At 43.2% G+C, this 13,459-nt stretch overlaps 1 protein-coding gene across 1 annotated transcript; it reads right to left on the bottom strand.

Annotated features, from left to right (window-relative positions):
- Positions 1-63: 63 nt before the first annotated feature.
- Positions 64-13,385, bottom strand: LOC135466401 (serine/threonine-protein phosphatase 6 regulatory ankyrin repeat subunit B-like). The gene is made up of 5 exons (XM_064743849.1): positions 12,787-13,385; positions 9,305-9,451; positions 8,594-8,821; positions 5,486-5,698; positions 64-4,005 (listed from the first exon to the last, which is right to left on the bottom strand). The coding sequence occupies exons 1-5, from the start codon at positions 13,043-13,045 to the stop codon at positions 3,569-3,571; spliced, it is 1,284 nt and encodes a 427-aa protein (XP_064599919.1). The 5' UTR covers positions 13,046-13,385; the 3' UTR covers positions 64-3,568.
- Positions 13,386-13,459: the final 74 nt, after the last annotated feature.

A 13,459-nucleotide genomic window follows, 5' to 3' on the forward strand; every position in this document is an offset into this window, starting at 1 on the left:
GTGTGACTCGAACCAGGATTGATCCTGGATCTACCGCTCCGTCACTGGTATCTTGTTTGGGGGTAATTGATGCGACATGGGCATCGGGAAGCCCATTTGCCGATCATGGCTGTGGCAGTACGCTCTGGTCATGATGCTTGCTGTCGACTCACAGAACAGTCTGTATTGCAGGCAGATACCACTCCACAAGGATATACAATACACACAAAATATGGTAATTTACAGTCTAACAGGCAATCATTATTATACACAACTTGATATTTCAGAAGAATTTCGAAACCTAAGCAGGTGGTAGTAAAGCATAAAGTTTTGATATTTTTAGCTGAAATTTGGTGGGAAAGTTGAAAATATACATGCCAAAAATCTAATATGAATTCAGGTTAAGATGTTTATCCAATAATTTTGTAAAAGAATTGATCAAATCTTGCAGATGCCGTAAATGATCGGATCACAGGGGAGGTAATTCAAGCACTGTGACTTGCCCATTTCGTTTTTATGTGGTTATCACTGGTTAAATGGATTCATGTTGCTTATAACAATATTTATCAGCTACACATTACACTCTCTTGTGTACACTCCACATCAGACATATCCGCCTGCCTACTCACCTGTGGCGTATCAAGATTCGTCAGTCGCCTAATTACTGGTGCCTGTGGTGTATCCAGAATTTCAATCTTTAATCTTGGTACATTCCTTCCCCTTACTTTAGATATGATTTGTTTTACAATAATTTACCCATAATTCACGTTGTCGAGCAATATTCTGACCTTGTTATGTAAGAAATAATTTTAAAGTGATTTAAAATTTTGACTTCACGTCACGTCTTGACGTCTAAGATCGCTTCGTGATCTGGGGCACAAAGTAAAACATTACTTCAGCTTCCCTGTAGGCCCTTTATGGTGTGATCAACTAATACGGCCACAAATTGCAGTTGGTAAAGTGTTTAGTAATACATGTACCTGGATCAGGACTGAACCTTGTCAACAGAATACCTGTGCAATACCAAAATCTGACAAAAATATAGCTGCATGACTGATTGACTTCTTTCAGCCATGTCATCGTAAGAACATGTTTGAACCAGGTGTGGTTTTTTAAGTGAAAATGACAATCCACTTAAAAAAAAACAAAATAAAAAAACACCTCAACCAATATCATCAAAAGATAAAGGTCTTGATGTTTTTGATAAAAAATGTTTTGATAATCCAAAGAAACTATATCAGATAGTATAGCTCAGTCATCTCTATATGCTGAATGGCGACTTTGCACAAATGAATGATAGTCAGCTGCGAAAAACGCCCCACTAATATCAGTCCCGGAGTCATATGCCCAATGGACCTTGGTATGTCTGTCTGTCTCTGGCCCAGACCACAAATTCACCTTTGTGCAGGATAACTGGGAGTTACTGGGGTTGTATGAATCGCCCTCTAGCTATAGCAGGTCAGAACACTATCCTATTGCAGTAAAATATCAAATTGAGAAATCTGGTACAATGTGTTTACTGCAAATATTATGGAACTTTATACATCATAGCAAAATGGGACAGTTACATACAGATGCAATATAGATACATGTACTATTGAGCCAGCACATTCACTGGGTTTACATATAAAAGCACCAAGTGGCAATATATGTATGTGTTTTCAAAAATACCTCAGAAATATGTTTTTGTGCCAATCTACCGAAGTTGTAATTCCTTAATAATACCACACATAAACCTATAATTATGAAGATATGCTCATACTACCAATCATAAATGGAGACTGCTATAATGTATGCAGGCAGCCAGAGCTTGGTATCCATATCCTGTCATTTCACGTCATATCATGTAAGCCAGCTTCGTATCAGGACATCTATTCTATTCTTCATTACCAGTACCTTACAGGATGCTTCTTCAGTAATGGTACCTTACAGGATCCTTCTTCAGTAATGGTACCTTACAGGATCCTTCTTCAGTAATTGTACCTTACAGGATGAGTACTTTACAGAATGCTTCTTCACTAATGGTACCTTACAGGATGCTCCTCAGTATGGGTACTTTACAAGATGCTTCTTCAGTATGGGTACTTTACAGGATACGTTTAGTTACATTTTTAAATTTCACATTGGAACTCTTGTCTGAACTGTTGACTTAAGCCTAAATCACTCCTGCAGTCATCCACAGTGTAAGTTTTTTTGTGTTCAAATATCTACATTAACTTTATAACTCATCACCTTTTTTCCAAATTCTTCAAGTTGTCACAGCTTTGAGAATCTTGCCATGAACGCTATGGTGACAGAGAATTTTGTTTCTAACCTGCCGGTATCTCTTTGGTACGTCTGATCTGTGAACAGTTCTCTGGGAACTTGTAAGCTAACCATATCTAAGGATGTCTGGTTTATGGGAGAATTATCAGCGAGCTCCTGATATACAGACTCAGCAGTCAGCAGACAATATTTAAGTTCGGGACAAACTAAGATTTTCAAGGAGTTTCCAGGAGTATTGGTCTTTTTTAAGGACTTTCAAGTACTTGAAAATGAAATTGTATTTTTTAAGCACTTTGAAGGAGTTTCAAGGACTGTGCGCACTCTGTTAACTGTAAGCCGCAATTCAGTGACATAGTATATACATTGATCAATTTGTTCGCCACAAATACTTTATTCATGATACATTTATAAATAGCAGTTTTGTTTAAATTTATACATTTTATGCACCAAAAATCATTCTGCATTATAAAACAATACCAGTGTGTCTTTTTTTTTCTAGTTTATATGGATGTATTGAAGATCTCCTGGTAATTTACAAGTGTAAAACTTTTGCCCCACACAAATGTGTCGCATGACACTGGAGTATGCTCAGGGCTGTATACATGCTGCTTGTTGGAATGGACAATCCAGACCACGGCAGTGATGAGAAACATGATGTGACTGGTCAAGGCAGTGATGTGAAACATGATATGATTGGTCAATCGACATCTCCACTTATGTCACGTTCTTATGTCAAATCCCATCTGGGTTTTTATGTCAACAAGACTGTACAAGGAACATACTGAGCAGCCCCATACTTGTACGGTGGATAGGTTGCTTTTCTCTTCTAATCTGACATAACTGACCTATACAACAAACCCATTCACAGCTCAAATGAGAACCTAGCTATGCCCTTCTCCTCTGCCCACCCTTTTGTAGCACATCAGTGAGACAGTATAAAGAGTACACACCTCTTCTCCAGACCCAAGCCCATGAGGGAGAGCATGTGAAGGTTTCAATGGTCTGATTTGAAGGCATGATTTTGATGTGAGCAGTGACTTTTATAAAGATAAGGTGATTAGTACCATGGGGCATTATGTAATTCCACACTTCTCTGTTTCTGTTCATAAATATATATCTTGGAATGGAGTGGCAAGTAGTTAGGAAATATACCCTGCTTACACATTGTTATCTGGTCCCAGGGGGAAGCATGATTTGCCTCTCAGCTGTCTAGTTAATAGCAGACTCTGGCAATCAATATCTCAGTTTATGTAATCATCACAATTAAAACGTCATGATTTTTCCTGACTAGTTCACAAATTCACACAAATCACTGCCGACGTGATCATTTGATCTGATCGTATCTCAGCAATAAGTAGTCCTTTAGTGGTGTTGGTAAGGGGAGAGCACTGACCTGCCTTAGTCTCTGTGCCCCCATGGCCTGTCGAATGACACAACGACAGTAATGCTGAAGGGTGCGGGGGTCTTTGGTCAAGGACCTGTACCACTCAAACTTACTGGAGAGGATGTCAGACTGAGAGGGGTCAATGCTATGATGCGAGGTGACAATGCGGAGTGACTCCAAACTGGGTAGGTGGACCATGGACTTAGCAATGGCCCCGATGATGTCCTTATCTGGGGTGATACTCTTCAGTTCCTGCTCTAGGAGGGAGAAGCCCTGCTTGTTGGTAATGGTCACTCTGGCTCCGTACATGATCAAGAATACTGCTGCAATGGGCCGGCGCTTCTCATTGAAACTCACATAGTGCAGAGGCGTCATACCTGCAATTAGAAGCCATCTGATGGATTTCCCTATAGGCTTCATCTTCACATACCAAAAATCCACAAACCTGTTACCAATTATTACGTCAAACTCTTGCAAGCTAATAATTCCATGTTGGCTATTATTTATTTATTTATTTGATTGGTATACAATGATGGCCAGCATTATGGGGGGAGGAAACAGGGGAGAGTCCAGGGGAAACACACAACCATCAACAAGTTGTTGACAGGCCCTCTTGCATAAGGCTGGAGAGGAAGCCAGAATGACATGGGTTTGAACTCACAGCGACCTTACTGGTGGGAGGCCCCTAAGCTAGCGTGCTAACCCCCTCTGTCACGAAGGCCCCCTGCTGGCTATGAATCTGATATTGATGGACAGCATGATTTCTATTCAACTTTACATAAGATGACCTTGACAACCTTACGAAGTTTGATAAGGACTTACTGCCACACAAAAACAACAAAACAGTGGGAACAGGGGAACATCAAGGACTGGTATTAAAGGAGAGGAAACTTTAAAAATGACACTATAGGCTGAAAAGAGCACATTTTTTTCTATCTGGTGGTGCCTGCTGCATAATTTGCGATTTTTCCTTGCCATACACGTAAACCCTGAAAACGGCAAAGCTGGCATAAATCGCTGAGTCCATTGCGTCCTCCATCTTGAACACCCTGTAATTTATGCTGGGGGTGTGTTGCCTCTCAGCCAATAAGAGTCGTTAAAACTGCCGGCTTATTAGTGTAAACTCGCAACCTACGTCCAACATTCCAGTTTCTCGATTGTCAAGCAGCAAACGAACTGTACTGTTCGCTACCTTCTAGGAAGAACAGTTCTACCGGAAATATACTGCACTTCAGCGGTTTCCGACAGCAATTCTCCTCCTAACACAGAAGACCTCAGGACTAGTTTTTAGGCAAAATGGAGTCACCCACAGCAGATTTTGGCCATGACTTTATTTATAATTTATCAACTTGAGGTACGTTAGAATTATTTTTTATGGCATGCATCTGTGAGGAAATGCATACACTTTTCAATGGTATTTGTTTGATGTTTACATTTTCTTCCCCTTTAAACTACAAAACAGTAATAACAAGGTGAGCACCTTGACCAACCTTGAAAGCTTATTGTTTATTTTAGGACCTTAAATTCCAGGTATGCTATCACACTCCCACCCCTTGTGCACTCCTAAACAAAATCTAGGTGTGCTAGGATGCCAAAAGCCAAATTCCTTGGAGAATGAATTTAGGTGTGCAAATCACTCTTCTAGTCTTTTGCAATAATATGTTCGATAAGCATGCAATTACCGGACAACTTTGAAGTTGTGGTCCATATAGCAAGGTTCAGCAGGATTTCTATGGTTTGGGTCATTGGGAGTCAGCCCTGAGCCAGCCATAGTCTCTCTGCTTTATTACCCGCTATCATACAGGTAACAACGCCTCTAAGTCATTACATGAATTTTGAATCCATTTTCCATTTTACCGTTTGAATCGGGAAGGTTGACATTGGTGTTGTAGCCCTTGGTAAGAAGCTCTCTGAGGACATCCATTGAGAATTTGTCTGACTGTCTGACTGCTAGGTGAAGTGGGCTGTGGCCAGCAGCGTTCCTATAGTTGACATCAGAGCCATGTTGGAGCAGCGATACAATACAGGACAGCAGGTTATGTTTGACACACTCGTGAAGAGGAGTTTCACCTTAACAAGTATACAAGCAGAAAATACAAATGAGAATCAATGAAATACAGGTGTAACATCAACAGTTTACATGGTTAGATACTAAATCATGCAGTATTTATTTATTTATCTACCTGTATCAGATTTCTGTTTAACACTGTACTTAAACTGACATACTGCTGACAGAGAAAAAAAACTGTGCTATTTCAAACATCATCTAGATCAAGTCACGACTTCCAGCTGTCTACTGACATGTATCTGACTTTGAGTGGACATTTTCTCAGGGGTTTCTCCACAACCATGAGCTCACTCCTGTGGCTATATTTAGAAACATGGCTGAAGACTGACTTTTTTGACTGGTTAACTTGTCTTATAGTGTAGATGACAGGAGATGTTCAGACGACAGGAGATGTTCAGACGACAGGAGATGTTCAGTGAGTATTTATTCATACATTTTTTTGGTGTTTCATGGCATACTCAAGAATATTTCACTTATATGACTTCCATCATCAGTTTGATTGTGATAAAACGGATAGAGTCCAGGAAAAACCACAACCATCCATAGTCTGCTGGCAGATCTTCCTACATGTGACCAGAGAGGAGCTGAATTTGAACTTACAGCGCCCACACTGGGGAGAGGCGAGTCATTGTTTCGTGCTAACATGCTAACCAAGAGGGCCTCCATATAGGTCAGTAAACACACCTGTCATTTTTACATCCATTGTGGCCAGAGGATATGCTGACGGTTGACCCATGGTCAGCATACAATACGCCGATCATGTACAGTACAGCTGGATCCTAACCATCAATCCTACAGCCATTGTGGCCAGAGGATATGCTAACGGTCGACCCATGGTCAGCATACGATACACCGATCATGTACAGTACAGCTGGATCCTAACTATCAACCCTACATCCACTGTGGCCAGAGGATATGCTGACGGTTGACCCATGGTCAGCACACGATACGCGGATCATGTACAGTACAGCTGGATCCTAACCATCAACCCTACAGCCATTGTGGCCAGAGGATATGCTAATGGTCGACCCATGGTCAGCATACGATACGCCGATCATGTACAGTACAGCTGGATCCTAACTATCAACCCTACATCCATTGTGGCCAGAGGATATGCTGACAGTTGACCCATGGTCAGCACACGATACGCGGATCATGTACAGTACAGCTGGATCCTAACCACCAATCCTACATCCATTGTGGCCAGAGGATATGCTGACGGTTGACCCATGGTCAGCACACGATACGCGGATCATGTACAGTACAGCTGGATCCTAACCATCAACCCTACATCCATTGTGGCCAGAGGATATGCTAACGGTCGACCCATGGTCAGCATACAATACACCGATCATGTACAGTACAGGTGGATCCTAACCATCAATCCTACAGCCATTGTGGCCAGAGGATATGCTGACGGTTGACCCATGGTCAGCATACAATACACCGATCATGTACAGTACAGCTGGATCCTAACCATCAATCCTACAGCCATTGTGGCCAGAGGATATGCTGACGGTTGACCCATGGTCAGCATACAATACACCGATCATGTACAGTACAGCTGGATCCTAACTATCAACCCTACAGCCATTGTGGCCAGAGGATATGCTGACAGTTGACCCATGGTCAGCATACAATACACCGATCATGTACAGTACAGCTGGATCCTAACCCTCAACCCTACATCCATTGTGGCCAGAGGATGCGCTGACGGTCGACCCATGCACGGTCACACCCGTACTCGGACGCAATCCCGACTAGAGATCTTAAACGATCTAGAGGGCCACACAGTATTACGTTGCAATTATGTGGTCTACCATTTAACTTCAGTTCTGCCACAGAAATCATGGAATTCCAAATACTTTATAAAACATTATCGACAGAGAGGAAGATTGTATATGGTTTATTAGACTTGGAATTCACTTTCAATGTATCGCATTGTTTACATGTGCGATACACAAACGAACATTGCATTGTGGGAATCTTTGCACTACCTCATTTGCATGTTATCCCATCGGGTGCACAGTTTAGACCAGCGACAGACTTCGCCTTATAATTCTTTTAATTGACATTTTTCAGAAAATATAGGCCTGGGAGGTTTAGGTGGGATTCAAATGCTACTCATTTTTGTATGAAGTTGAACCGAGTCAAAAGTTATGAATTTCTTTTGGCATTGCCTCCTTTTAACCTGCCGATAGTTGAGGGTTTTCCCCAAGCTCTATTTCATTGGTGTTTTCGCAAAAATGCTACATGACAGCAGCCAGCATTATGCTGGGAGGAAACCCATGAGAGGAGCCAGCATGAGCCACACTTGAACTCACAGTGACTGCATTGATGAGAGGTTCCTAGGTCAGTGCGTTGCGCTGCGCTATCACAGCAATGACTGTACACCATCACAGTAATGACTGTACACCATCACAGCAATGACTATACCCAGTACACCATCATGGCAATGACTGTGCACCATCATGGCAATGACTGTACACCGTACACCATCAGGGCAAAGACTGTACACCGTACACATTCGCTACAATGACTGTCCACCATCATGGCATTCACTGTACAGCGTACACCATCACCTCAATGACTGTACACCGTACACCATCACGACATCGACTGTACACCATACACCATCACGGCAATGAGTGTACACCATCATAGCAATGACTACACCATACACCATCACTACAATGACTGTACACCGTACACCATCACAGCAATGACTGTATTCCGTTCACCATCACGACAATGACTGTACCACAGTCTGTTTACTTTCATAAGGCAATGTCACAGTTTATGTAGATTCATACCATCATGCTATTACGTGAACCACACTTGTGCACTCTGACAGACAATGACTCAGACTATACTCTAATTAGATAACCTGGGCTTACGTGTATCTTTGACAGGTATGGAAAGTATATCCCGTCCTATAGCATTGTTGAGGTGTGCGTGGATTGTTTCCTCATAACCATTCTGTGCAGCAATGTAGAGACTCGTCCTTCCTAGTTCATCAACCGTGTTGTAGTCAGCGCCATTCCAGATAAGTTCCATCACGCACTTTGTATGGTTATGCAGGGCAGCCAGGTGAAGAGGAGTTGTCCCCCCTACATGTGGCACAGCTAGAAAAAAAAAAAAGCATTCCCAGGACCGAGCCATTCTTCCAATACCAGTTCAACACTGAGAAAATTTTACTTACCTCACTAAAACATTAAAGTGTTCAAAGTTTACAAATTCTGAATCAACAGACCTGTTAACGTGAAGAGCATATTTCCATACGCCTTACTGCTCAGATGTACAAATATTTTGTCTTCAAAAATTCACTGCCAAGACCTCTTACAATTATCATATAAGAAGAAAATCACGGGTAATGTTATCAATAGCTAATGTGACTGATGGGCAATTGCTCCTCCCCACTGTAACTGGGTAACCCCCCTCAGCTTGTCACAAGACTGGCAGGAAACAAGAGATAGAGTTTGACCCATGACAACTTAAAATTTCCAGAAGCCAGCCAATTAGGTTTGATGTTGTGAAGTCATTAATGATAACATACTACAATAAATCTCAGTGGCCTACATGTATATAGTACTACATGCTGGCTTTACCTGTGTAGGAGCCATGTTTAGAGTATTTGGTGGGAACATGGACCTCAGCACCACTGTCAAGTAGCATCTGTAAACACTTCAAACGGCCATGTTCTGCAGCCATGTGCACTGCTGTCACATCAAATCTGTCACGTGCGTTTATATCAGCTGAGAAAATGAAACAAGAAATTCTACAGCTACATGTGCAGTTCAGGGTTTATAATTAATAATGCCTAAGCAAATATGCACTCACCCTTTAACCAGTGGACCCAAACAGCTTTATTACTGAAACAGAGATTGGGTCAATCATTTTCTGAGGACATATATAACACAGATTCCCTTTACCTCTACACAGTCAGTGACTAGGTGGGTAAAGTCACATGACAGAGAACTGGACACATGATTAGGTGGGTAAAGTCACATGACAGAGGACTTGACACATGATTAGGTGGGTAAAGTCACATGACAGAGAACTGGACACATGATTAGGTGGGTAAAGTCATATGACAGAGGACTGGACACATGATTAGGTGGGTAAAGTCACATGACAGAGAACTGGACACATGATTAGGTGGGTAAAGTCACATGACAGAGAACTGGACACATGATTAGGTGGGTAAAGTCACATGACAGAGAACTGGACACATGATTAGGTGGGCAAAGTCACATGACAGAGAACTGGACACATGATTAGGTGGGTAAAGTCACATGACAGAGAACTGGACACATGATTAGGTGGGTAAAGTCACATGACAGAGAACTGGACACATGATTAGGTGGGTAAAGTCACATGACAGAGGACTGGACACATGATTAGGTGGGTAAAGTCACATGACAGACGACTGGAAACATGTACAGTTTTCTAGATTTTTACATTTGTTTGGTTTTTTCAGTCAATTTCAGTTTCAAAATTTTTTGTTATGTATATGAAGGTGCCTCACCGTGGCAGACCTAGCCAATGTCAACTATTTGTGATGTTAAAAACACAAGGCTAGACTAGGAGGCCACAAGGCAGTAAACAACTGACCTGTCAACCACACCAAGCCACAGAAAACTACCAACCAATGAACCAACCACACCAGGCATGACAATTGACCTGTCAATCAGACAAGGCTGGACCTCGACCTGGATGCCAAATCACAGTGAACAGTTGATTAGTCAACCACAACAGGCTAGACCAAGAGTCTAAGCCACAGTAAATGGCAAAACCACTCAACCACACTAGGCTGGACCTGGAGGCCAAATCACAGTGAACAGTTGATTAGTCAACCACAACAGGCTAGACCAAGAATCTAAGCCACAGTAAACGGCAAAACCACTCAACCACACTAGGCTGGACCTGGAGGCCAAATCACAGTGAACAGTTGATTAGTCAACCACAACAGGCTAGACCAAGAGTCTAAGCCACAGTAAACGGCAAAACCACTCAACCACACTAGGCTGGACCTGGAGGCCAAATCACAGTGAACAGTTGATTAGTCAACCACAACAGGCTAGACCAAGAGTCTAAGCCACAGTAAACAGCAAAACCACTCAACCACACTAGGCTGGACCTGGAGGCCAAATCACAGTGAACAGTTGATTAGTCAACCACAACAGGCTAGACCAAGAGGCCAAGCCACAGTATTTATTTATTTATTTGATTGGTGTTTTACGCTGTACTTAAGAATATTTCACTAATACGATGGCACCCAGCATTATGGTGGGAGGAAACCGAGCAGAGCCCCGGGGGAAACCCATGACCATCCGCAGGTTGCTGCCAGACCTTCCCACTTACAGCCGAAGAGAAAGCCAGCATGAGTTGGCTTGAACTATTGGTGAGAGGCTGCTGGGTCATTACGTTGCGCTAGCACGCTAACCAAACGTGCCACGGAGGCCCCCCAAACCACAATAAACAGCAAAACCATTCAACTACACCAGGCAGGTCATGGAGGCCAAAACACAGTAAACATTTATTTATTTATCTGATTGGTGTTTCACGCAGTACTCAAGAATATTTCACTCACATGACAGTGGCCAGCATTATAGTGGGAGAAAACCGTGCAGAGCCCGGGGGAAACCCACCTGCAGGTTACAGGAAGACCTTCCCATGTACGGCCGGAGAAGAAGCCAGCATGACCTGGACTTGGAACTCACAGCGACCTCATTGGTGGGAGACTCCTGGGTCATTACACTGTGCTAGCACGCTAACCAACTGAGCCACGGAAATCCCCCACAGTAAACTGCCAAGCAGTCAACCACACAAGGTTGGAACACCCAATACTCTGTGAGTGACACCAATGTGCTTGGTCCAGTCAATGAACCCCCTGACACCACATGTGTTTCACCTTGGTCCAGCCAATCAACCCTCTGTGGGTGACACTAAAGCCCCGTTTACACTACCGCTTTTCAACCGGGCTTGGCCCTGATGGGGCACGGCCCGGCAAACAATTGGGTAGTCTAAACGGGTTAAGCGTACTCGGCACCGTGCCAGATTTGACCGGGCCGAACCCCTCAACGAGAGGTAGGCTCGACCCAGCTGAAGCTCGGCTCGGCTAGCCAAACGTGCAGTGTAAACGCGTCACCGTGCCTGGCCCGCTCAGAGGACTTAACTGCGCATGCTTAAAGGCAACTTCCTCTGACCTTCCACTTCCGGCTTTTCAATTGGCGCACTTTTTTTCGAACAATAAGAATTTAAATATGTCAACAAATCGTGGAACTACTTGGACAAAAGAGGAGACAGAACAGCTATTAGCTATTTGGGGCGAGGAAAACGTGCAAGCGCAACTTGAGAGCGCTCGTCACAACGAGAACCTCATACAGGTGGATGTATATGAGTTTCGAAAAGGCCGTCTGTATCTTTGCCTTACAACTACTGGCAGCGCCATTTTCGCAGCTGAATAAAGTGTTTGTACCTCCAATGTCTGAAGAGTGCCACAAATAAATAGCCCAACTCAACCTGAGTTGTCGTTCCTGTTTGTGATAATGGATTTGGCCCGCCAGCGAGGTGTGTAATGTAAACGGTACTTGTCAAGGGGGGTTCCTGATCAAGCGCGACCCTGCTAAAATGGTCCCGGCCCGGCTGTAGTCTAAACGCGGCTTATATCCACTTGGCCCAGTCAGTTATAAGCCTCTGTGGGTGACGTGCTTGGTCAAGTCAGTGAACCCTCTGTGGGTGGCACAACTTGTGTTTGGTCCAGTCAGTGAACCTTCTGTGGGTGACACAACCTGTGTTTGGTGCAGCCATTCAACCCTCTGTCCACAGCTGATACCACAGGTGCTTGAATGCAGTGACACCAAGTAAGCCAACCCACATACCATATATAAATCTCTAACCTACCATGTAGAAGTAAAGGTATCACCAAAGTCCCACAGAATCAGAGGAAATGGTCCTATAGTGAATTTCATACCTTTCCTTCTGGTAGGATGTATAGGATGCATATGATTAGCCTACACAATCTGAGAGCACGTGTGCGACACCTTCTGCTTAATGAAATGTACCAGTCATGACAAATTAAACATACCTCCATGCTTAATTAACATGTCCACACACTCAGTGTGACCTGCACTTGCCGCAAACTGCAGAGGAGTGATGTAATTTTTGGATGCGTAAAACAGACTCCTGTTGAACTCGGCGGCATCAGGTGAAGCACCTTCTGCTAGTAGCTGTTTGAGTAAAGAACAGTTCCCATTTTGTGAGGCCTCCGCTAACAGTTTGTCTCTTTCTATTTCCTTCTGAAGAACTTCATAGTTTTTCCTTCCTCTAACTGACACCATATTCATGATGTTCTAATGGTAGGCTGGCTCTTCTGTGCAGTCAGTCGAGTAGTCCAGGCCCATTCTCGTTATACATATTGTGCGAGAAAGACTATTGTTGAGTGTCAAATGTGAGAATTCCTTTGGCAATGTGCCAATGACCGGATTTCGTTTTCTCTTCACTTCCCGACAGCAACAAACTATACGTCTTATCTCCATTCCCTCTTCAGATTACTCATCGACAGCACGTCCGGTAGGCTGCCATTTGTTCAACTTACACCACACAACAGGCTAAGAACTCGTACTATGGTCATAATCATGGAAAATTTTGACTAAAACTCGAATGTCCGTCACACGTGAAGCTTCCGTCTATTACCATGCAGGACACTCTTCTGACAAGGAGGCTGGTTTAGTCATTCCTATTATGAGAGGTCATGGCGG

The sequence above is a fragment of the Liolophura sinensis genome, chromosome 6, assembly GCF_032854445.1.
Source record: "Liolophura sinensis isolate JHLJ2023 chromosome 6, CUHK_Ljap_v2, whole genome shotgun sequence".
NCBI lineage: Eukaryota > Metazoa > Mollusca > Polyplacophora > Chitonida > Chitonidae > Liolophura > Liolophura sinensis.